Here is a 26469-nt window from a genome sequence, read left to right on the forward strand (position 1 = left end):
CAGGCTTTCTGATACTTGTTGGATAACATACTTTAATCTAACCAATTGATTTGTTATCTCTAAACACCATTTTCATCTAATTTGCAGCTCTGATGTCCATTAGCAAGTGATTACAGTGAATGAACTTAAAAGCTGTATGTTGAGATAAAATGCCTTTTCGGGTCCTTTGGAAGTCCTGGGAGTGATAAATCTATAGTGTGTAGGAAGGCTTAAAAGGTCATGACAATTGGATCCTAAGGTTGATACAAATGGTTCTGCAGTTCGATTTCTCATATTTATAGTTTGCACGTAATCTTAGGGCATCAGTGAAAGGTCATTCTGGAAATACGAAATAACCAGGAACTAGTTTGCAAAAGTAGATATAAATGAATACCCTTTTCTTAGAGCACTTATATCCCATATAATGGGTTATCTATCTTTAGAAATAGTGGTATTTTTTCCCAGAATATCTGCTTTAATTCTGAGTATACTTCTGTGTTGTGGGGTTGCTGCCATATAATGTATTCATTAAGAGATCCACATATTTCAGTGTTGTTTTGTAGGTGCACCATGCTAGGAGATTTTAGTGCTCTATTTAAGTGAATTTTCTAGATAACCGAAGCTTATCTTTGGCAGACAATAGTGTCTTCCCTCCTTTTATTTTACTTCAAAAGATTTCAAAATGATATCTTCACCTTCCTTAAACAAAGTATTCTATATTTGTTATTTCCTTTATTATGTGAAGTTTAAATGTTATTATTCTTTGCAGTGGTTGTGGTATATAAGTGATATCTGTCTTCTTTACTTTATTGATTGAATTAATTTAAAAAAATGTATTGTCGGTAACCTGCTTTTCTTGCTTCTGCTTATCACATAGAAGAATTTGTCCTTGGATAAATACTTTCTCAAAGCTATATTCTTAAGGTTTTCATTTTGCTACTTTAAAAGGAATTTCAAATCTGAAACAGGAAAAAAATGAAAGTTTTATAAAGACTTAAATTGAAATAATTATATTTTGATTAGGCATTATTAAAGTGAAGAACTCTCTGAACTAGTGCATTTCATACTAACCTGTAGCATCTCTCTGAGAAAGAGGCTCATTCTTTCTAACTGCTATTAATTTTCCCTGCTGGCTTCCAATTCCCATCCTGTAATACTTTCAGATGGTGGCATTTGCTTATCACTAACGTGTCACCGTGAAACTCCAGCTTGATTCTCTCACACTTCTAGGGTGCAGCTTTGCTGGAGTGATAGCTGTATTTGAAGTTCTGTATAGGCTCTTCAGAGTACAGTCACCCAGTGTATCTGAAGCAGAGAAGAAATGGGAACCTTCTGAGTGAAAAACAAAAAGAACCAGGAACCATCTTCTGCACCTGCTTCCATCCTCCCTTTCACCTCCAGAATGGATGACAGAGCTCTACAGAAATGGGCCCAGTTTCTATCAGTATGACATTCCTAGGTTGAGTAAGAGCCTTCTGTTTAAGAAGGAACACAGCCCAGAGTCCCACCATATGCCTCCATTAATGACACTGGGCTGGATGACTTGACATGGTTCCCACTCTGGGATGGGGTTGTTAATGCCGGGCTTGGAAGAGCAATGTAAAATATAGCTGAAGAAGGGAGACACATCCTATCACGAGTTTTCAAATTGCTTACAGGCCACTCAACTTGTTTGTCAAGGTTTTATGGTCCGTGCCAAGCTTCTGGCTGTGTCACAGACAAGGCCATGCTCTTTAATTGATTCAGCCATCACTTATCAACCATCTACTATATGTGAGGTAGTAATCTAGGTATGGAATAAGATGGGCAGGATACACCTTCTCCATAGTTGGCAATCTAGTAAAAAATGCATATTATATCATATAGTAAAAACTTAATTTCTAATTATGTCACACTGAAGGCAGGGTTCCTGAAATAAAAGCTCACGGAAAGAGAACTTGACCCAGATGTAAGGTAGGCAGAGGGTTAGGAAAGGCATTCCAAGGGAGGTGATATCTAAGCAGGATTAGGAAAATAAAGAGGGATCAGTTAACTCTTAGTGGAGGGGATAAGAAAATACATCTGCCTGAACAAACAGTGGTGACAGAGAGTATTCACGGGCTCGCAGACAGCTCCTGAGAGTCACTTAGAGTGTGGATGGGGAAATGGAGTTATGTGAGCCAGGAGTCAGATCATGAAAGGTTTTGTGTACCATGGTAAAGAAGTTAAATAATGTGCTGAAAGGTCCAGGATTACATTGGAAATTGTAGACAGAAGATGGGTATTGTCAGATATCCATTTTGGAGAGTCAGAGAGGGGCAGGAGTGCAGACAGGGCAAGGATTTAGCAGCATGAGACCAACCTCTGAAAGAGATGATACATTTCTATCCTCCAGGCAACTGACTTTGAGAGAAACCGCATAGCAAATGGAAACACCGAGTCTGTATTATCGACCGTGGACGAGACAGGAAGAAGTACCTGTAATAGACTGGAATCAGGGAGTTGATTAAAGAATAGAGATCCAAGCATACTGAGATACGAAAATTTGAGATTTGGGGAAACCAGGAATAAAATTACCTTTATAGCCGCAAAGTCCTGGTGTAAAAGGCTCAGAGGCAGGTGGAGTGTTCACCCAGAAGAATTTCAAGAATTCCCTCATTCATCCATTGCCCTTCAGAGATACTGAGATGAAAACCCCTTTCCCACTGCTAAAAACTCTTTATACTTACTTAACATTTACTCAGAGACTTCTGTGGAAGGATTTGATTTTGGTGATTTAAACACAAAAGTCCTCTGAATCTGGGAATAGTGTTACCTGACCTTAGATTTCAGAATGATTTCAGGGATATCTGAAGATGTTTTGCTTTCCTAGAATAGGGTTTTTAGGTCTGTGTGTGTAGCTAGTGCACTTTCCTTCATGTCTTGTCTCAGGTGACATCCAAGAAGCATGCAGGCTGGATCCATGACATCACTGAACTAGACGTTTCTCCTTCTCAAGCATTGTTTCCAGATGTCCAAATTCCTAAACATAATCCCCTTGTCTGTTCTAAAAAACAACATTTCACTATACATTTTCCCCCAGAGCATGAGATTATTTCCGTAAACACAGCTGTTAATTATGTACCCAAACGGCGACCAATGTGGCAACTTGCTGAATGAGTCCCTGGGCACACTGTCTCCTTTTTGGAATAAGAAGAGATTTTCTTTGATGCGGCAATTATAACAAGTACTTTTCCACCCTCTCTCTCCCATCAATTTGTTTGAATAACCTGCGCCTTGCCCAACCTTCTCTTTCTAACGAAACCCCTTGTTCCTAAATGCCCTCATTTTTTGACACCATTCCCCACAAATTGGCCCCATATCCTCCTCAAATTTAACCTGTAAGATACGCGGATTGTTAAATGGTTGCATGTCAGTTTCACTCACAGGAATCTTTCGTACAGTAGATGTTTGGAGATTTTGATATGAAAAATGTCCTTGTAGAAATCAACTGTAATAGGAAACTTTCTCCAGTAATTCTCTGCTGCAAGCCTAGATTGGTAGCCAGGGAGAAGATGCACAGTAATCTATCTCATTGTATCCCTCAACTGTTACAATTCCAACAGATACCGCATTCAGAACCTCTTTTATCAGTGCTTCATAACTTTCAGAGAATGTTCTACTCTTCCTACCTTATTCGCATCAATCAATAAACAATATACTACCTGAAGAGAAGCCAAGATGTGTCATTGCGATAATGAGGCCTAAAGAGCTGATAGATGTTGGGGAAGAGATACTGAGCATTACCAGTACCAGAATAGCTTGGATTCTAACAACCTTCAGCCATTGCTATCAAGAAGGCAGAATCTGGGCTTCCCTGGTGGCGCAGTGGTTGAGAGTCCGCCTGCCGATGCAGGGGACACGGGTTCGTGCCCCGGTCCGGGAAGATCCCACATGCCGCGGAGCGGCTGGGCCCGTGAGCCATGGCCTCTGAGCCTGCGCGTCCGGAGCCTGTGCTCCTCAACGGGAGAGGCCACAACAGTGAGAGGCCCGCGTACCGCAAAAAAAAAAAAAAAAAAAAGAAGGCAGAATCTAATCGCTCAAACACACAAAGTATTGTGAGAGTGAAAGTCTGGCGGAAGACTGTGTTTCTGCATGTGCATGCGTAGGTGAATGCTTATAGCCTGTTGTAATAAATACATTAAGAAGTGTAGATAGGTGCCCCAGTTTTGCATATTTCCCCACTACTCAATATTTTCCAAATAAATACGTGCTCCTTTTATAATATAAAATATACTTCTTTGTAAAGGCATGGTGTTTACAGGAATGATAGTGTCTTCATAAATCTGTTTCATCAAGAATATGACTCTTCTTCTAGACCCATGAGTTTTACCTCTTGGCATGTTGGTTAATTGTCTCCTTTTAAATCTGCAAGCAAGGTGATTTGGCTTTGGTGAGCAGAGGTCTGGGCCTGAGGTCTGTATACAGGCCATCACGTGTGATCAGGTGAAAAGAGAGATGACCCAGTCTTCCTAATCAGAAGGGACAAGATCATCCCTGAGTGAAGGATAGTTCTTTCCTTCCTGTGCCATCTGCTTTTACACCAGCATTTCCTGCATTTTTTTTTAAATTGTATAAAGTCAAGTTTTGCCGAGCACCTATTTCATTGCCTGCTTTTCTCTACAGACAAATCCTCCCTGAAGCCAGCTTACCTTATCTCCTCATACTTTATATGACTGCCCAATCTGAAAATATGTTTTCTAACCCTGAACTTCAGTTTCTACTTCTACTTCTATCCTGTCTGGAATTTGTCTTTACTCTCAGGATGCTTACTTTCTATTTTAGAAGTTACAACCTGTACTTAGTAAAGGAACTGACAATATAAGGCATTACGAGTCAGTGGCTTAGACATATATATCCCTCATGTGCCTGAGTGACTTGGAATTTGAATGTCCTCAATAAATGCTTATAAATTCAGCATAAGGCTGTATAGCATAAGGGGTGAAAGTGTTGACACTGGCCACTTATTATCTGTGTGATCTTGAGCTGGTCACTTAATCTCTCTGTGTCTCAGTATAATAATCTGTAAAATGGTAATACTAATAGTAGCTGACGGATAGAATTATAGCCTTACATGAGTTAATATGTGTAAAGTCCTTAGAACGGGTCCTAGCATATGGTAAGCACTCTTAAATATGATGTTATGTGAATTAGTAAAAAATCAAAATTATAGTTTAATTATAAAGAACATACAGGAATTTAATTTAATGCCCCAAACAGTACTCTTTAGAGACTTTCTCCCTCCCTTCTTCTTTCCTTTCTTCCCTACTCTCTTTCCTTCCTTATTTTTCTCTTTCCTTTTCTTTCTTTGTCCTGACTGCTCTCCTTAGAATTATGAACTGTGACACATATGTAATATAATCATATTTGGATATTTAGTGTTCATCTAAATACTTGATGAGTTAATTGATGGGTAAATTGTCCTAAAATTTTAAAAAGTTATGTTTCTATCCATTTTACTACCAAATAGTGATTAACAACTTACTATGTAGAAGACAGTAGAGGAAGATGAAAGATTCCATATCTGGTATCGATACTCCAATCTGGTAGAGGAGACAAACAAATAAACAATAAGAACAGCAGCAACAACACTGAGTAATTGGTTTGGGGAGATAGCATTTCACCCAGTGTGCTTTGGAAGGACAGAGGAAAGTCACCCTACCCAGCCTGCTGGGGCAGGGGAGACTTCCTGTTTCTTCACAGGATGGACCCATAACCTATTTACTTTTTGGCCCCTCAGTCTGTGGTGTTGGTGGTTAATTGGTGAACTACAACATGTAGACACAGTAACCCCTCATTTATGGTTTTGTTTACAATCCTAGAAATGTTCTAGAAGACAAGATATCAATACCAACCTTTAGGAAGTCTTGCATTCATATGCTGGCTTTATGTAAGTATTGTTTAGGGAATACTTATTTTCAAAATGATTCATGGAGGTGAACAGTTACTTCAATGGCATGTAAGTCCCACTTGTGCATTTAATTATTTAGTAATAGGCTGTCATTTCTTGCTTGAGAGATTGACGCCATAGCTTAGAGCTGAAGTGCTAGAAGATACTACTCACTATAGGTCGATTACAGATGAGACAGCATATCTAGTTGCAATAGTGCATCAAAATCAGAAGCTCAGGGCTTCCCTGGTGGCACAGTGGTTGAGAATCTGCCTGCCGATGCAGGGGACACGGGTTCGTGCCCCGGTCCGGGAAGATCCCACATGCCACAGAGCGGCTGGGCCCGTGAGCCATGGCCGCTGAGCCTGCGCGTCCGGAGCCTGTGCTCCTCAACGGGAGAGGCCACAACAGTGAGAGGCCCGCGTACCGCAAAAAAAAAAAAAAAAATCAGAAGCTCAGTCTGTCTAAGTTGCAGCAAAATAAGGCAGGCAGACAATTTTGATTCCTTGTAATAGGGCCTGATTTATTCCTTAGGCCAAATGCTGTGTTTGTGGAAATGCATGTAATAGTTCTGCCTTCAGTCATAGAGCTCTTTGCCTGAATCTAAGGCTCCTAGGCTTCCTTGCAGGACGTGGAAGAATAAAGTGACAGAAGGCAGTTCCCCTTTCAGGACCTTTAAGAAATGGTACCTCATATTTCAAAGAAAGTTAAAGTAAACTTTTTGTGTCAGATAGGTTTATTTCTTGGCCAGTCTTTGCCTACTGTTCAATTATATACATAGTTTGTCTTTTGTTTTTGGAGTATTGTGTGCTTCATTTTAGTTTCTACATCCTTGTGCCACTCAGGGGATGTGCCGTTCCCTTCATGTCCAGACTGCTCTCTCAGAGCCCCAGCCTGCAAAAGCCATCAACTAGGAGTGGCTGCTGCATGGACTTGACGGTGGTAAAAGCACATTGGCCATCTGTCTGGGGTTGGTACAGAAGCTTAACAGAGATGATTCTGGATAATAGATTGATGTTTTACCCCAAGGGTGCTTAGGGGGGCTTTGTTTTGCATGTTTTTCAGTAGACCTGGTTTAAAAATTCATGGCTGCGCCTGGTTGGTTGTTCCTGTCCTCTGTTTTTCAAATATTCTGGCACAGCCAAAAACCCTCCTCAGCAAGAGACTAAATTGGAAAAGGGTTATGTTCAGAGCTTAGGAGAAAAACTGTGCGGTTTTCAGGAAACTCGCCTAAGTATAGGTGCCATGAACTGAAAAGATGGGGTGTTTTTCAGGTCAAGATTTCTGAAAGTTAGCAGCATCGTGTAGCTTGCTTTTCAATTAGTCTTAAAGCAAAACACCCTTTAGCTCAGTGATATATTTGAAAAATGGAAATTTGGGTTGAATCCTATCGCCTACGAATTCCAAAATGCTCAGAGGTGTTTGATGGACTAGATGCAGACAAAAAGAGCCAGAGAAACGTGGCACTGTTTTTCTCAGTAGATAATCTTACCGAATGTCTTAAAGATGATAGATCAGTGAGAAAAACAGTTGTTATTTGATCAGAGAAAGGTGCTATCTCTTTTATGTAAGATTTATTCTTGTTTGGAAGTGAAAACTCTGGTTCAGCTATGGATGAGCCAAATTCAATTTGGTGAGGATCCAGGGAACTCAGCTTCAGATCAATTAATCTGTAATAGTTTCTATTTCCCAGACTTCTCTTTCTCTCTACCCTTTTCTCCAGGAAAAAGTGATGAAAGATATTTGCTCAAGGCTGAACTTTAATATATAAAGTGACCTTTACATTCTAGCTCAAAAAAGTAAATATCATCTCATAGGTTTCATTGGCAACTGAGCCTGGATGGGGTGGGACTTACGCTTATAATGCAGCACTAGAAGAATTTACCTTCAGGGAAAAAGCAGATTTGATAAAGGGACTGGTGAGAAACACTGTATGTCAAGAAGATCTACATCTTCTTAAAAATTGGCAGTCTTAGATTGAGAAGCATGATGAAGTTTCTGTGATTTAAAGCTTCCACTTAGCACAAGCTTACTTTCAGCTGTCCTTACCATAGGTTTACCTATGGTAAATTTCTGATTTCAGAAAACCTGAACTGCCAATATGTAAATTAAGAAATTATTCCCTTGACACAAAGAAACAGCACAGACTTCTTTTAAACAGGTATTCCTTGCACATTCTGCTAAATAAGGACAAAACTTAAGACTCACATGCCAAGAAAAGATCAATTGAAGATGAAATCTTTGGAAAAGGTAATATTATTTATAGGTATAAAGGATTTGATCCAATAAAATTTGATTTGCCTACCTCATTAGAATATATCTTTCACCCCAGAATAGTTGTAAAATGTTTGAACCGAAAGAGACACTAGAAACTAACTTTCTCTTCCAACCCAGTATTTTAAGATGATGACATTTGGGCTCAGAGAGGTTTAAGCGACTTTCCTAATGTCCCAGAACCAGCCAGCAGCAGAAGTGAACCATACTTCCTATTTCCCTACACACTTCCTTCCCCCTTGACTGTCAAGTGGTTCACCCACTTTACAGACCATTCCCCTTTGGAACACTGGACTTCACTCATAGTCCTGTAATTGTGGAACGTTTTTTAACTTAATCATGTTGGATAACTTGAGTACGTGAAGCAAGTGTCTTGTTCCCCCATAAACGCCAAAGATAACAGAAAAGACCATTATTCTAAAGGTTCAGAATCGATGTGGTTTTGGTCATCTTTCCCAGCAAGAAGGGTCATCAGAGCCAGAGCTTCTTTCCAGCCCTATAATCAGCGCAACATCACCTATCTCTTCCTCAGTGCTCCCATCCTTATTCTTTTGTATCTTGTTCTCACAGATAAATTTCAGAGTAATGAGATTCATCTAAAGCCACAGAAAGCCTAGAGCCAGTTACAAGAGTGAACTAACAACTGTTACATGTCTTCTGTGAGCCAGCAAAGTAGACAGTTGATTGGTAGTCCCTAAAGTCTGTTCCTCAGAGCCCTAGTTCTCTAGAAGCTCCATGAACAAAAACAGATTTTGTCTTCAAATACATTCAGCAAATGTTAAAAAGTATCTCCCTTTTTGCCTCCAAATGTGCTTTTCAGAGACATTAGTAAATCAAATAAACCTTAAAAATTTTTTCTTTATTCTACTATTCCTCAAATTTGCATGACTGTTGAATCTTTATGATATTGCAACTATGAATTTTGCTTAGAAAATTCTGTGCTTTGGATCCATTTAATCGTAGTAAACACCTACTCTGTGAAATGGACATTTTTAGCTCCATTTCATAGCCATGGCAATAAAGAATCAGATAATAAGTGATTTCTTAAGGTCACATAACTAGTAATAAGAACTGAGAATCGAGTTCAAGTCTGTGCTCTTAGCTCCTGGAGGAGTCTCAATTCAAATACCTATCGCTTGAACAGGCAACTGGAGATGTGACTAAGGATTCATTGGGCACGGGTGTTCTATTTCAAAGAAAAAAAGTGAGATAGCCTATGAATTGGGGGAAGTGAGGAATATCCCCAGTGTCTAATGTAATCTCCACCCTCTCAGTTTGTTGTTTGATGTCCCGTTTTGAATAGCAACAAGGACGCAGTACTTATTTTTTATTTAAGGTCTGAAGTTATGCTGCATTTTTTTTCTCTTATTAATGACAAGAGCGAACAGATCCAGCTTTTAGTACTGAGAAGGCAGCAGAGGGTAATGCGGATTGTGATAAACTAGAGATCATATGACCTGACCTCTCTCTATAGGAGATAGCAGCTCTAAAGCTCTTGTTGGTTATGACCATATGGGAATATGGTCCTGATCAATCTGGACCTTGTTGGAAAATTGGCTGATCAACAGTGCTCTTTGGGCCAACATTATTTACATCAAGCAGAACTTGGAAACGGGTCAGAGTCAGCCTGTGCACCATGGAGTTTTAAACTCTGTATTTCACTGTGCTACTTGCCAAGGAAAAAAGTCTTTCACGGAAATGATTCCTTGTAGCCTTATGGTTTTCTTTGTGGCAGTTCCACATTCTGTGGCTTGGAAAATTTGTTGAACATTAAATAGGCACATGTGCTCATTTACATTGGCAAGTGTGAAATTGGGGAGACATGTTTTCTTTGTTCTTCTCTCCTGTTAGATCCTTGAAGAGCGTTGGTTGTCAGACTCAACTGTCTTTTCCCAAGGGGTGTGCTTCTGAAAAATCTTTTTTGGAATCTCCAGTACTTATAAATTTGGCTGGAAATAACTATAAAGTATGATTGGCATTCTGGTGGATTGGATTCCTCATGGTAAAGGCTTAACTGCCCAGCTTCAGGGATACTGGTATTTGGTCTAAGATTGCGTGTGTTCCTGACACTTCTCTTTTTTTTTTTTTTTTTTTTTTTGTGGTACGCGGGCCTCTCACTGCTGTGGCCTCTCCCGTTGCGGAGCACAGGCTCCGGACGCGCAGGCTCAGTGGCCATGGCTCACGGGCCCAGCCGCTCCGCGGCATGTGGGATCTTCCCGGACCGGGGCACGAACCCGTGTCCCCTGCATCGGCAGGTGAACTCTCAACCACTGCGCCACCAGGGAAGACCCCTGACACTTCTCTTAGCTGAACTATTGCAACAACCTCTTAAGTGAGCTTCCTGCCTCCAACTTCTCTTTAATCCAACTTCTGTATCACCTCCAAAGTGGTCCTTCCACGTGAGCTGTAGTCTTTTTATTTCCCGCTTTAAAATCTTGAATTGGTGTGTATGGCTCAGAATAAATAAACTCCCTTTGGCTATTTAAGTCAGGACCCCTTTGCATGGCTAGTAAAGCTCTTTTAACTTGGCTGTAGACTGCTTTACCTAACTTCTGGCATACTGCGGAACTTGCTATTGTTACCCAGTCCAAGCTGCACTGCTCGCTGCACGACAGACAGGCCAATAAATCGGAGACGAGGTGTTGAGGCAAGGAAGACGACTTTATTTGGAAAGGCGGCAGACTGAGAAGATGGCAGACTAAAGTCTCAAAATAACCATCTTATCGGGGTTTGGATGCCAGTTTCTTTTATAGAACAGAGAGGGGGAGGAGATGAGGAAGTAAAGTAAAAAGCCCGTAAGATTTGCAAATGTCCCCTGGAATGGCCAGCCTCGGGGAAGGGATGTGTTAATATCTTCTTTCTTGCAGCCATCCACAGGTGGACAGGGTCTGCATGTTTCCGGGAACAAAGGCACTTTGGTTTAACATTCAGGCAGAGGGGCAGGGTTCCCCGAGGCAGGCCATTATGTAGAGACAGTATCCTTTTAGTGAACAAAAGCAGCGGAAAGCAAAGGTTAAAGTAAAAGAAGCAGATCCAACATGTAGTCAGGTTTGGCTCTTCCCTGTTACACTATTACCTGAGCATGCAGTGTGTGTTCACACTTCTCTGTCTTTGTAGAGGTTGACTCCTCCGCCGTGAAATCCTTCCCGCCCCTTCTATCAAATACCTACACATTCCTTCAAAACCCATTGTAGAATCCAGTGCACAATGGCTCCTTCCCTCATTCCAACAACAGGAAAAAAATTACGTTTTTGTATTCTCACAATACTTCGTATGTGTTACTACCTGTACGACTGCATTTTCCCCTGACTTTTACCTCTTATTTCTGTGGCAGAGCCAGTTGTAGAAGAATTCACAGTGTAGTGAGGCGTTTCAGTGTCTCATTTATAATCCCCAGTCTTAAGTACAATAGCTATCACTTGGTGCCTAAAACTTACTTAAATAAATGAGAAGAAAAAAGGAGAGAAAGAGAGAAGAAAGAAATGGTTGAATGGTGAACATCTGGCCTAGAGTGGAGTGAAAACATTTTTCTCAAAAAATCCTTTATATTTCAAAAGTCATGGTTTTCTATTCGTTCTTGAAATACCTGAAGGCCGAATCTAAGAATCTCGTTGAGGGTATTTCTGTATTTTTGTTAAAATATCCTGTAGATAAGACAGATTTTATAAGGTTCCATTTAGTGCCTCAATTATGAATTCAATGTAAATTGTATCAAAGAGGGAATATTCAGTTTAGTTGACAGTTTCTCATGTGTTTTAGACACATTTGCACATGTTGGTTAATAACCACTCTGAGCTCATACTCACTGGTTAGAAGACCTGCTTATTTGGTGGTCTCATGTTTAGAAGGCAGACCTGGGAACCAGGTTCTTGGGTGTTAGCCATACAAATGCCAAAAATGCTCTGAAATTGTCTTGGAGAAATTATCATGTCCCTCACTGCCTAATTTCACTCCCTGTGGTTTGCTTCAATTTCCAGTTGGAATATCTTAATTAGCATTCGTAAAGGGCTGTGTAAAGTTTAAATGAAAATGTCATGTATGTATAAAATCTTCTTAAATAGTAGCTTAACTTGCAGGGTTTTTTTGTGAAGTATTTTTTTAACATCTTACAATTTATGATAAATGGGTTACAGGAAAGGTTTGCCTATGAATTGATGATAGAGTCAAAATGGAGAAATCATGTTTTCTGTGGCTCCTTTATTCAGGGAACACAATTACTGAAGTGCCTGTGTGATTTAGAGTTTTTAATCTCTTAATTGCCTTCAAACTTGAAATGCTTATCAGGGGTCTTCTATGTCTACTCCTGTATAATATGTGCAGAATGATACTTTCTTGCTTTTTTCTAGAAACTTAGATGAAGATTGAAAATGTGCATAGATAGACTGTTACAAATAGACTATGAAGTAAGAATGGCAATATATATATAAATCAATAAGAAAGAGTAACAATCATGATTTAAAATGGAGAAAAACAGTGAACTGGCAGTCTACCAAATGAGGGTATTCAAATGACTAAACACACATGGCAAAAGGAAGAAAAGGAGCGGGGGAGGGAAGAAAAATTCACTATCATTAGTAATGTGTCTTGACACAAAATATACCTTTTTCCCTGGTCAGCTTAGAAAACATTATAAAGAGAGAGGAGAAAAAAAAAAAAAAAAAAGGTAGTGTTCGTGATAGGTACTTCCCATGTCCCTGATAGGGAACCATGAATTAGTATTCTCTTTTTCTGAGAGACATTTGATAATATGTATCCAAAGAGGTAACAAACTTTCTATTCTTTGAAACATAAATTCTACTTTAAGGAAATTACTTGAAGAAATAATAGTTGATGTACAGAAGTGTTAATGTACATTAGGTCATAAGAGTATATCAGTGAAATTTAAAAACCTTCTAATAAGGGATTAATAGCATAGTGGTGTTTCCATCAATCAAATTCAGTAGAATTTGAATTGGCTATAATAGTAGCCAATAAAAAATGATAATACTAAAGAATATTTAATAGCCTGGAAAATGTTTGCAATGTAGTTTTAAGGTGGAAAAAGCAGGTTAAAAAGCAGAAAGTATCACTTGGAACTCTCTCTTGCTATGTAAACCAATCTTTCTCTCTTTCCTCTCCTCCCCGTGTGTGTGTGTGTGTGTGTGTGTGTGTGTGTGTGTGTGTATGTATGTGTGTGTGTGTGTCTTTCTCTGTCTCCCTCCCATTTATGTATGTGTGTGTATCTAATATGCATGGAAACAAAGATTGTAAAAGCAAACTTCAAAATGTTAGTGACAATTATGTCTTCTGCATAGTGATGTTTGAGTGATTTTTCTTATTTCTGAGTACTTTTGAGGTGGCATTTTTCACACTCTTCTGCAATGAACACATGTTAATTCTTACTCAAACTTGAAAAAAATACTAAATTTTAAAGCAAATAAAATGAATAATTTAAAAGAAACAAAGTTATTGTATCATTGGTACATTGATATTTATCAAAAACTGGACACCTGCCAGCTAACTTAAAGCCTACACCCCTATCATTAGGAGCGCTCTTTTCTTCTTCCTTTTACTCCGAATTGAAGGAATTAGATTCAGTACCAGCTGTTTGTGAACTGAGAAGGGGCCAGGTTTGAGAGGCTCCCCAGTGACAAGACTAAGCTGCAGCCTGACACAGTTCACATGTGATCTTCAGAGGAAAACATGATGATCAATGTGGGCTCCAAAGAAGAGCCTGCCAGGTTTATAGGCTGGTCCACACAACTGAAATTCTAGAATGTCTAAGAACAGGCAAGTGGCCATCAGTGTTATACAGGCAAGGCTTCATTTGGTGATCAAGATATTTGAGTGAGGGTTCTAGAAAAAACATAAATTGATTTTAGAACAGGGTTTACTTTGAGAATGTGTTCTTAATTTAATAAAATATGTCATCAGAAGAATTATTTAGATTGAAGGTGGAAAAGAGGTTTCTATTATATTAGTAGGAGCCTGTCTGACAGTGGAAAAGTATGGAATTAATGGGTGGAGTATGGGGAATTATTTGAACCTAGAAAACTATTTCATGTTCAGCGGAGAGCTCAGCACACTTCAGTAGTTCCAGAAAGCATTGCTATATTATAGTCAAATGAATTAACTGAGTTGTATTTTCATGACCCTGGATTTCAGGGAATGGTAAATGATATATGGTATATTCTGTCAAGGAAGGTGTGGTCTATCCATGAGTTTGTAGGACCTCATGTATATAACATACATGTCATTTTCATTTAAACGTTACATAGCACTTTCTTCTTTAATTAGACATGGTCACTGTTTTTTAAAAGTTGCTCAGTTACTGGGAAAATTCACTTTTGGGAAGAATTCTCTGAGGGTTTCAGATAAAGAAATCTTCCACTCTGTAGGATGACCATATAATTTATAGTCCAAACCATATATTTCTGAGTGTCAGTAATAATATTTATGATGGTACAGTAGGAGGAAACCAGGACTCTACAGGGCAAAATATCACATATATTCACCTCATCTCTGATCCATTCGGAGAAAACCAAACTGCCTGTGAACAGGCAGCTGCCTGTCAATGCAGTGGACACGGGTTTGTGCCCCAGTCCGGGAAGCTGCTGGTCAAAGCAGCTCTTAAATCAAGATCAGTCAACTTTGTAAATGATGGTATCTTTATGGGCATATTCAACCCATCACAAACATGAATCTCAATAGGAAAATGCTTTTACATAGTCACAAAATAGAATGGAACTTCTATAATTAGACTGTATGATAGCACCTTGATTAGGTATCATTCTGATTATTAAGGATGCTAACTTCTGAGCAACTATGGTGACTAGATACATAAAAGATATTAGCCCAGATACATAAAGATCATGTGTTTGCAAAGGTTCTATGAAGGCAAAATTTTTGTTCTTTTTGAACCCTTTTTGGGGATCCTTTTTATTCCCTTTGAATCGTGGGGCTGAAAAATGCCACTGAAGTCAAGAGGGCTGGTTTTGTAGATATTTTCTTAAAGTGTGGATTCCCCGTTGGTAGTAACTTGGAGCAGATGAGTGTTTTGTAGGGTTGGCCTAGTAGCCATAGGAATTGAGCTACACAGCAGGATGCATATAAAATAAAAAACATAAAATGAAAATTGTAGATGGTTTTATACCAGCCTGTGCACAATGAAAATTAAACTTGCTGTATGTTTCTGGGACACATTTACCATTCAGCCATTCACAAATGGCCTTTTGTTGTTTTGGTCCAAGGCTACCTAAAAAGTCAGTCAGTTTATTTTAAGACCCAAGAGAACAGTAAATATTCCGTTTTTTTGCTAGATTGTGTCGTAATTGATATTGGTGGTTCTGTTGTGAACATAAAGGGACAAGAACTGGTTTTGCTCTTAAGAAACTCATTTTTTATAGCATGAGATCCTTAATTAAATGATGGGATTGAAACGCCTAGATATGGGCTCTCTTACTGAATAGTAAATTATGAACATTTTAATGAATATTTAATGGATATATTCTTCTATAATTTAATCTGGGAAGTTTATGTATCCTGAAAATCCACAGACTAGAATTTCTTTTTTTTTTTTAAGTGAATGGTGTTTTTCTTTTTTTTAATTTATTTATTTTATTTTTGGCTGCATTGGGTCTTCATTGCTGCGCACGGGCTTTTCCCCAGTTGCGGCGAGCGGGGGCTACTCTTTGTTGCCGTGCGCAGGCTTGTCATTGCGGTGTCTTCTCTTGTTGCGGAGCACAGGCCCTAGGTGTGCGGACTTCAGTAGTAGTGGCACGTGGGCTCAGTAGTTGTGGCTTGCGGACTCTAGAGCTCAGGCTCAGTAGTTGTGACGTGTGGGCTTTATTAATCCGTGACATGTGGGATCTTCCCGGACTGGGGCACAAACCCGTGTCCACTGCATTGACAGGCAGACTCTCAACCACTGCGCCACCAGGGAAGCTGCATAACATAAACTTTTTTGAGAACAAGCTTGTATGGAAATGTTTGTTTCCTTACCTGTACTGTCATTAGGTCAGAGCTTTTTTGACCATTTCTATCATTTTTTTCTCACCCCTACTTATGATAAAGAATAAAACCGGTTTTATGGAGGAGCGAAGGTAGAAGAATAAGGAAGAGGAGGCCAACACCGTTGTGAAAAATCTGAGTGTGAACCAGGACTGGGTACTTTGCTTCCATAGATTTATATTTAAAGCCCCCTCCCAAAATTATCTATATTTCTTCAAGAATATCTTACCAATCATCTTGTTATTGAATCTCCATTATTTAACTCCTAGTCCCTGATTGCCTCCCCACTTCTTCCCATCTAGGCAATATTTTTATGAGATATTTGTAAAACAAGATTTATCTCTTTCTTTTTTAGAACTCAACTATCACATTTTATCAGAACGTACAGTACTAATGTGACATTCTTTGTGAAGTAATAATGGTATCATTGGCACAAAGCTTAACGTTGCTTTCACACAGATGATCTTATTTGATCCCATAGATATCTTTACCCCTGATCAGCAGTGTGACCTTAAGCAAATCACCTCATTCCTCAAAGCCTCATTTCCTCTTCTGTCACATGGACGTAATATCGATCTGAAGTATTTTAACAGTTTAATGAGGTAATATAGTTTAAAGGTTTAGTGGAGTGCCTGGTACATAGCAGATGCTCAATACATATGAGCTTTTTTATAGTATCACTACCCTCAATGATGAAACGGAGGCTCAAAAAAAGATTAAGTGAGCTGTGAGATCTTCAAATTGGCATCAGAGACATGGCAGAAATGAAACCCAAATCCATCTTTGGAGTTAGGCCCCATGGGATACTGTGATTATAGTATATATTTATGGTTTGTTTTTCCTTCTTCTCATGGCATGAGTGGGATTCACTAAACTCACTTTCTTCCTCTTTTCTGAGGAAGTACACACACCCACAACATTGACAAAGGTCAGGTTTAGGATTCGGTCATGGCTCTTCTTGTGGAAAACAAGCATGTGGTTCAGTATCCCCACACTCAGCCCAGCATATCAACCTGTCCACATGCATGCAGAGGACCACAGTAATGGGAACAGAGTCTCACAGCGAAATGGTGTTTTTTAGTTTGAGATTCTCTAAGTTAACTCGAAAGAGAGGGTTGTGTTCCATAGTCCCAAATCGGAAGCAATCTTCCATAAACTTTCTTTCTTGAACTGTCTTCCAAGGAGTGTAACCGATATGTAACCCATATGTTATCATTTCTGGTGAGTGTTACTATTCTGTACCTTACAGGGTTTGGCAAAAAGAGTATTGACTGAATTATCATTATTATTACATAATAGGTAATAGGTTGGGTCTTCTAAGGCTATTAAGAGAAGTATGAAGGACTGAAATTGTTTGATACACTTCTTGAAAACTCTTTTTTTCCCCCTGAAAATTCAAAAGCTTTGAGTCCTCATAAAAAAAAAAAAGTTCAGAAGTAAACTTACAGAATACAGTGCAAAAGTTTCTCTCCAATTTCATTGAATCAATATTCAGGTCACAAGAAGATGGTCTACTGTTTCTCTCCAATTTCATTGAATCAATATTCAGGTCACAAGAAGATGATCTCTTAGTATTGAATGACCCTCCTTCGTGTTAATGAACATGGGTGGGTTACTTAACATTAGGTGAGCTTCACTGAGTTTGAGGGAGAGGGTGAGAGTGGGACTTAGGACAAGTGATTGCTCACTGGGTACGTCTTTCTACAGACTCTTTTCTATCCGTGTTTACTTGATTGAACCTTTTTCTTTTTAATAACTTTCCTCTCCTTTTCTCACTGTTGTTCATACTTCAGTGACTTCCTTTTCATGGGTCATTCTGGGAGCCTGTGTAACTTTCCCTAATACTGTCCTCCAAACAGTTGCCCATTGCTAAGCACTTGTTGCTTTCACCCTCAGCTCATCTGGGAAGGGTAAATGCCCACCTCACATTCGGAATAGGCAGCTCTTCCATCCACATGGGTCAGCCAATTATTTACTTGCTCTGATTATATTTTGGAGCCAGAGTTTTGCAGATAGCCTCTTATACTATAAGAGCAGCCAGAGTTTTGCAGATAGCCTCTTATACTATTTTTTTTTTTTTTGGAGCCAGAGTTTTGCAGATAGCCTCTTATACTATTGGAGCCAGAGTTTTGCAGATAGCCTCTTATACTATTTATAGATAGATTTTTGTTTGAATGGAGTGGCTAGATAACTAGAGTGCCCAATTGCTGCTACTGTTATTTTCTTTGTCATTGTGATTATCACTATGGAAATTACTTATTATGCACCTGTGATATGGGCATCTGGGTCTGAGTTAAGCCTTGAGCAAAGCAAGAGAGATATCCCTAGTATATTACCTCTTCTTGATTCCAGTCCGTGAATGACAAGGAGTAGACAAATGAGCAAACAAATAATAAACAACACATAAAGTAAATACTCTTTGCTCTAGGACCAAAGAAATGGTGGGAAAAAAATGTATGCCTTGGGGTGGTGAAGCTGCCTCTTATTAATAACTCCACCCTGCCTAAATAGGTAGATAATGGAATACCAAGAACAACACACCTAGGAAAAGAATCTGGAAGACTAAATGGTAGGAGCGCTCTTCTGGGAGGAATGTTCTGAGTAGACACCTGGAAGGATCAGGAAGCTGTCAAGCAGCGTTTTGTAGAATTACATCATTTAACCCTATTTTGAACCTGGAGCAAGTCAAAGAGAGTGGAGATGCATTTGATGTTTGATGACGCTGAGCTTTCAGAAGGACTAATATCCAAAAAAAAGGTAGAAGTGACATATTTGAAATCTATAAATTGCATTTCACGTTCATTTATCACCTCTAGGAAGAGCAAATAAAGTTTTTCCCTTCCCCTGAAGTGGATGATGAACGATTGCTTAGAATTGGGTGGTGGGAGCCGGTGTCACCATTATTGACTTTCTATGGAAAACAGTTCACCTGTAGATGCAGTGAGTGCAGCACACCCTGCAGGACAGGACTAAACTGGTTCTAATCACTCATGGGCTGATCTGAACAGAGAATAATTACTTTCCCGTTAAGGGCAGACTCTTCCCATTGTCTCTACCCACCCCACTTACTTCCAAGTAGCACAGCAGAGATTTGTTTCAGAGGACTCAGAACTCTCAATGTCACAGGGATCCATGAACTGCATTTGGCAGAAGCAGGGACGAGGAGGACTCATTGCTTTATTCCTTCATTTGTTCATTTACAAAGATGTATGGACCTACTGTGGAACAAGCTTTATGCTAGGCAAACAAGCCCTCTTTTTAGAGAGCTCACTTCAGGAATCCTGCAGAGTTTGGAGTCATGCCTTTTATAAAGGTCTTTTAAAGTTCTGTCATTCAGATTGTATTCCAGAATGCAGAGGATTAAACACAGCAAAACACCATTTATTCAGAGTCACATGAAAAGCCAAAAGAAGGGAGCTTCCCTGGTGGAGCGGTGGTTAAGAATCTGCCTATGCAGGGGACATGGGTTCGAGTCCTGGTCTGGGAAGATCCCACATGCCATTTAGCAACTAGGCCCATGTGCCACAACTACTGAGCCTGTGCTCTAGAGCCTGTGGGCCACAACTACTGAGTCCGCATGCCACAGCTACTGAAGCCCACACGCCTATAGCCCATGCTCCACAACAAGAGAAGCCACCACAATGAGAAGCCCGTGCACCACAACGAAGAGTAACCCCTGCTCGCCACAGCTAGAGAAAGCCCATGTGCAACAACGAAGACCCAATACAGCCAAAAATAAATTAATTAATTAAAAAAGGAGAAAAAAGAAAGCCAAAAGAAGATAGCCAATGTAAATCAACAAAAACAGGGATCACTGAATATATTTAAGGAATGTAATCTGTTATTTTTTGAGGAATATTCACTAATTTGAAGTTTCTATTTCGATAATATTTCCTAGTAGAATACCATCTTGAGAAGATAGAACTTTATTATTATTTTTTTTTAAATAAATTTATTTATTTATTTTTGGCTGTGTTGGGTCTTCGTTTCTGCGCGAGGGCTTTCTCCAGTTGCAGCAAGCGGGGGCCACTCTTCATCACGGTACGTGGGCCTCTCACTGTCGCGGCCTCTCTTGTTGCGGAGCACAGGCTCCAGACGCGCAGGCTCAGTAGTTGTGGCTCACGGGCCCAGTTTCTCCACGGCATGTGGGATCCTCCCAGACCAGGGCTTGAACCCATGTCCCCTGCATTGGCAGGCAGATTCTCAACCACTGCGCCACCAAGGAAGCCCATATTGATGGCTTAGAACTTTATTTATAAAGGGCATCATTTTCGTCTAAAGATTGGATCACACTTATTATTTACACTGTATCTTTTTTCTCAAATGGGTTAAACATTTTCTATTTAGGTCTTAAATTCTTTATTTGCTTACTAACATATTTACTTTTCATAAACTACAACATGACAGAACAAACTTTAACTCATTTGAAATATAATTACTAAAAGATTCTAATTTGAAGACTGAAATAATAAGATTCCACTAATCCATAGTTCATTAAGCACTTACTGTGGTTCAACCACTGAACCAGTTGTAACCTAACTGTGTTGGAGCTTGTGATTAAGCAATTGAAATACATTGTATACAGTGGTGTGTATTAATGTGTGTGTATGCATTTGTGTGTTTACAGTTCAGGTGGAAATGAATATAGGCCATAATATTAAATGAAAAAATAAAACAAGCAAAAACTCAATCCATGATATGATATGTAGCTGCGGATAAAGGAGTAGAAGGGGGCACAGACATGGTTTCACTTGTTGATGGGATAGGGTCAATTTATTTTTCTTTGTAAGTTTGTTTATTTATGGCTGCATTGGGTCTTCATTGCTGCGCACAGGCTTTCTCTAGTTGCGGTGAGCAGGGCGACTCTTCATTGTGGTGCGTGGGCTTCTCATTACGGTGGCTTCTCTTGTTGTGGAGCACGAGCTCTAAGTGCGTGGGCTTCAGTAGTTGTGGCTTGTGGGCTCAGTAGTTGTGGCACGCAGGCTCAGAAGTTGTGGCACACGGGCTTAGTTGCTCCGCAGCATGTGGGATCTTCCCGGACCAGGGGTCATGGCATGTCCCCTGCATTGGCAGGCGGATTCTTAACCACTGTGCCACCAGGGAAGTCCCTATTTTTCTTTTATTTTGAATTCTACTGGCAGTCTTACAAAGTTGTTTTTGCAATAAAAAATGGCTAAACAAAAATGGATCCAGACTGACCTGTTTGTTTTGAGTGGATTGGAGCAGAGATTTGAAAGAGGAACCACTGGAAGGTTTGTCTAATACAGATACATCTGTAAATCTTACAGGGGGGAATATCCTGACATCTTCTATAATTTCCAAAATGTCAAATTCCCAAATAGAAGGTTTTAGGTGAAGACTGTAAAGAAATGGTGAGATTTTGGTCTACATATGTTTAGTACCCAGAAGAAAAGACTGAGGAAGCCAGGAGTTTTATTTACTTAATGTTAAATAACCATATGTTTGAAAATATTTGTATTATTCTACCTCCCCCATCCAATAGTACTTAGATGCAGAATATCTCATACAGTTTGTTGCCTCAGAGTATAAATGAGTATCAGAAGTATTTTAAATAAATGATAAATAATCAACTTGATTTGATGAGATTCTGTAGGCCCAGGGTTTTTATTTTGATGAAGTAGTCTGCCAGGAGAAGCAGGTGGTGAGATCCGCACTTGTGGGAAGAGAGTAAACATATTCTGGTTTACAGGGAAATAGGAAAGCAGGGGAGTGGGGAAAATCACCTTGCCTGAGATAATAGATGCTTTATAAAATTGAGCCTCTTCATATTATCATAGAAATTACTTGCTGGCAGTAGTGCAAAAGGCTGTTATATATTATTGTTAATTGTGGTTGGAGACACAAAGCAATATGATCATTTGATGACTTATTTGTTTTTGGAAAATGACAGCTTTTGTGTGCCAGTAAATATGAAATCCCCTGGAAATATTCTTGTGAATTTAGGAGCCATCTGATCGTCCTTAGTACATACAGTAGACTTTACTGATGACACGGAAGTTTGTACTCAGCAGATTACCTGATGGTTCTGCATCAGTTATCCGGAAAGGGAACACTGTCTGCTTGGTGACTACAAGGCAGAGAGACCTATTACTTTGTCAGAATTTATGGTCGATGGACAGTGGCTTCACCAGAACATGGGAGGGGAGGCAATTAGTCTCCAGTATTGTGTGTGCTCTTCGTCTTGTCCGGAACAGAGCTGACAGCCACAGCGTTCCACTCACTCCACTTCATCCGTCCCTTTCTCCTCTTCGAGAAGGGCAGGGTGAAAGAACAGCGAGGAACCTGAAATTCATCCTGGGTAACATAAACACAGTTCAGGCTGAGCGTGTCTGGTGTGAGATCGTTGTGTGCCATTGGCCGTGATCGGACACCACTTTGGAATATGACACCAACTATCCTGAGGTTTTAATACGATTGCCTCCAAATGCCTGAGAAAGCCCTGTGCGTTTGCCTGGCACTCTGTTCTCTTACGACAGGGCTCTAGTTTTGTTTTGTTTTTTTTTCTTCCTTTCTCTCTCTCTCTCCTTTTCCTGGAACCGCCACATCCTTAGCTGGTAATCTTTAAACCCTGGGCTGCAGTGATCTCTCTTCATACGGCCACACATTAAGCACATCTTTCATGCTTCTCCAAACCAAACTCAGAAAGTGCCAATGAATAAGCTGTTGGGGAAGAAGTCAGTGGGCAGCATTAAGGCCACCTGACTGGAGGCATAAGGTGTGCACTTTGACTGAGTGAAAGGCAACCTGCAGAGTCGGGAATGAGGTGCTTTATCACATATTCCTAGAGACGTGAAACAAGAGAGTAAAAAGCTGTTTTCAGAGCAGCTCCTCTGTCTTGCTCCTGTTGTGGATTGTTCACACTGCTGTGGCCAAGGTGAACCCTCAAAAGGAGAAAGTCCCAAGCCTCTGGAGCTGTGAATTTTTACACGAGTATAGCATATTCTTTTGTCAATAGGCCAAAGATGGAGAAGGGCATCCAATGACTTTTTCCATGGAACTTACATTCATATCTGCTCAAATTACTCTGGGCATCTTTCTAGATCTATGTGACTACTCTGAAAAACTTTCCATTCATTCCTTTAACTTTCGTTCATTCATGTCAAATATTTATTGAATATATAATATATGCTGGACCCCATTCTAGCTGCTGGGAAGGCACTTGTGGGGATAAAAATAGAGAAATATCACTATTCTCATGGGTTTGTGTTCTAGAGAGAATATATAGACAATAAAGAAAATAAATAAGTAAACTATTAATATGTTAGCAGGTGGTAAAGGAGCCTTTGGACAATACCCAGAGCAGGCTTTCGAATGCACAGTCTTTGACTCAAGACTCAGAAAATCAGACGAAAGGCAGGATGACATGGGATATCGTTGATGTGAACGGGAGGGTTTGCGATGGAGAGAAAAACCAGTGGACTCCATCCTCTTTCTACTTCATTCCACCTTTCTCACAAAAGACTGTGACAAGTTTCATCCCCCCAAAATGGAGACTAGACAAGGCTCAGCAGGAAGGAGGGCTGGGGTTAGGGGAACAATGGGAAATATTTCAGATTAAGGAAATAACCTTGGGGAAAAAAACCAAGGAGCCCTACAGGAGGGAAGAAAATGCACTCCTACATTTCCTCCTCCTTCCTTTCAGTCTGTCCCGCCTCTTGTGAAAACAGTTTCATGGCCTTGGTCCAAGGTAGGAGAGCAAACCTGACAGTCAAGGTCCTTGTTTGGCCAAGCGTTCTTTGCCTGTTCCTTTTCCCTCCCTTGTCAAACATTTAGCTCATTTTTAAGCCTCGTAAATTTGCACACTTAACTTTCTGTTCTTTTCTTCCCTGAACAATTCTCTGCCGCAGATTATGTTGCTCACAGACCCGGAGATTGAGAGCAGTTTACTGATCAGCTCGGACGAAGGGGCAACCTATCAAAAGTACCGGCTGAACTTTTACATCCAGAGCTTACTTTTCCACCCCAAGCAAGAGGACTGGATTCTGGCTTACAGCCAAGACCAAAAGGTGAGCGTGGTCCCCTTGTTCGAGACTGTGGTGCACGGTTGTCCTAGGGAAAGACAACTACTTAGTCATCGCTACGTTTCTTCTCAGCTGTCAGGTTTGTTGTGTGCAGCAGCTTGAACGCTGTGCCGGTGGGGCGAGGGGCAGCAATGTGGATCTCAGGTTGCTTGTTTGAGCTGTGTAAGCATCTGAAACAGCACACAAAGGAAAAGCTAGACCCTAAGGAAGACATTGTGGAGGAGCAGTTCTTACCTGGAAGCTTCAGGCCATCAGGAAACCCCCGTGGAATTTGAGACAGTGCTTTGTGTATGTGAGATGTGATCATTTTTTTTGGAATTAAGAACCCATAGCTTTTCTCAGAGCCTTAAAGGGAAGGATGACCCTGAAAGAGTGAAGAACATTAGCTAGTGATATGCTAAAATAGTGAGAGAAATGTACGTAGATAACATTCAGAATCAGGCAATCTCAGGACTTTTCTTCTCTTGGTGGCTAGGCTGAAGGATAGGTCTACGTTTTAGGAAGGCATTGAATGAAGTTATGCTATCATATGTTTCTCTGTGTGTATATGTGTGTGTGCGTGCACACGCAATATGTATATGTATTTTATGGGATAAATGCTATAAAATATATCATGTACTCTGTACTGCAGATACATTATAAAATACATGTAGCTCCAGCTTTTAAGGAACTTACATTTTCAGGTAGAATATAAGGCTAGCAACAGTAAATACAATCAGATTAGAATTAGAGGCAAAAAGTATACAAAGGCAAATGTGAGAGAGGCTGTAGCCATAAAAGGCAAAAGGGAAATAGGTAAAATGTTCGAATGCTCTTTGTGAAATGCATGGTTCAGTGAGGTCATCCTGAGAATTACCCTCAGAGGAATTATATGTTACAAACTACATACATTTAAAGAACAACTAGACTTGCCTGAGTGAGGAGAATATTCTAGGGTTAAAACCGTCTGAGCTGGTATAGACGTATGGGGTTCTTCCTGAAGGGAGGGGAATAGTATAAACAACTTTTCAGGGTCTCTACTGACATGAGCATTTTTGAGGAAGCAAATTAAAATTCTCAGGATTGGAGTTTTATTCGCACCTGCCCTTACTGCCAAATAAAATGCACATTAGCCTAAAAATAGGAAAGACTTACAATTAGTATTTTTTTCCTCTCGAGCAGCCTGGCTCCCCTTTCAGCAGAATGTACAATTTCATTCCTGGAGTCAAGCCACAGTGCATCTAGTCCAGGATGGTGCAGTTACCAGAGGCAAAGCTGAGCAGCTCAGGACGTAAGAGTATTAGTCATTTAATCCACTGGGTTTTTGTATTTTATTTGACAGTTGGTTAATTTTCCCCCTGATGCCAGAGGCACACTGAGGGCCAGATTTACCTGGCTAAATGAAAACTATGCACCTTTGCAGTTGTGTCAGAGGAGATGCCCCAAAATTTAACCCTTCATGTGCCAGTACTTCAGACAGTGATGCCATGAGCACTGTGGCAGAGTGGACAACTCTGGAGGAGTTGGGACATGTGGCTCCGACTCAGCCACGTATGGGAATTGGTACTTGGGGTTGGCTTTCTTTGCCTTAAAATGTGTTTGTGTGGATAGTTATAATTGCAGGTGCAGTTCCAATGAGATTGAAAAGAACAAAAAAACCCCACAAATATTAGACTCCATGTCTGTTTATGTGCTCAGCATGATGCACTGTTGGTATAAAATAACTATGTTGAGGAGTATTCATTCCATCTAGGGAAAGAATATAAATGCATGTGAGTTCAGTAGTCTAAGAGGGACTAAAAAGGCAGATAGAGTCTTCATTCACACATGGTAGATACCCAGTCAGAGTAGCTGGATGGATTATATGAAATTGGCAGCCCAAGTTTAGGAGGTGGAAATCTTATAAAATGATTTCACCTGGACTTTAATGACTGTCGTATCTCTGTGGGGGGTGGAGGGGGGCGCGTTTTGCACAAGAGGGTTGTCATAAACAATAATATAAATTTGTAAAGTTAGAAAACTCATGTAAACAAGATTGTGAATGTGTCTATTTGGCTGAAACTGAAATTTGGGCAAGTTAATTATACATGTATTCCTGGAACCTAATCTTAATTTTTTTTGGACCACTTTGACTGTTGGGCAAAATAATTTTTGTTTTCCCAGTTAGGAGCCTTTTGAACATTTTGGTCAGTGGAATTATGTGTTCAGAGCTATAGATTACAAAGATTAATCTGGTAGTAATATTAGAATGAACTATGGTGCTGTGAGGTCAAAACCAAGAAGACCAGTTAGGATGGT

The 26469-nt window shown here is 40.0% G+C and overlaps 1 protein-coding gene across 4 annotated transcripts in view; it reads left to right on the forward strand.

Moving 5' to 3' along the window:
• Nucleotides 1–26469, forward strand: part of SORCS1 (sortilin related VPS10 domain containing receptor 1) — a 559183-nt gene that overhangs the window by 317542 nt on the left and 215172 nt on the right. For all 4 annotated transcript variants that reach the window (XM_060034105.1, XM_060034102.1, XM_060034103.1 and 1 more), the window contains exon 4: nt 24019–24177. In XM_060034105.1, coding sequence (XP_059890088.1) covers nt 24019–24177 — 159 coding nt within the window. The remainder of the gene's footprint in view (nt 1–24018; nt 24178–26469) is intronic.

This window comes from Delphinus delphis, chromosome 16 (genome assembly GCF_949987515.2).
Source record: "Delphinus delphis chromosome 16, mDelDel1.2, whole genome shotgun sequence".
Taxonomy (NCBI): Eukaryota; Metazoa; Chordata; class Mammalia; order Artiodactyla; family Delphinidae; genus Delphinus; species Delphinus delphis.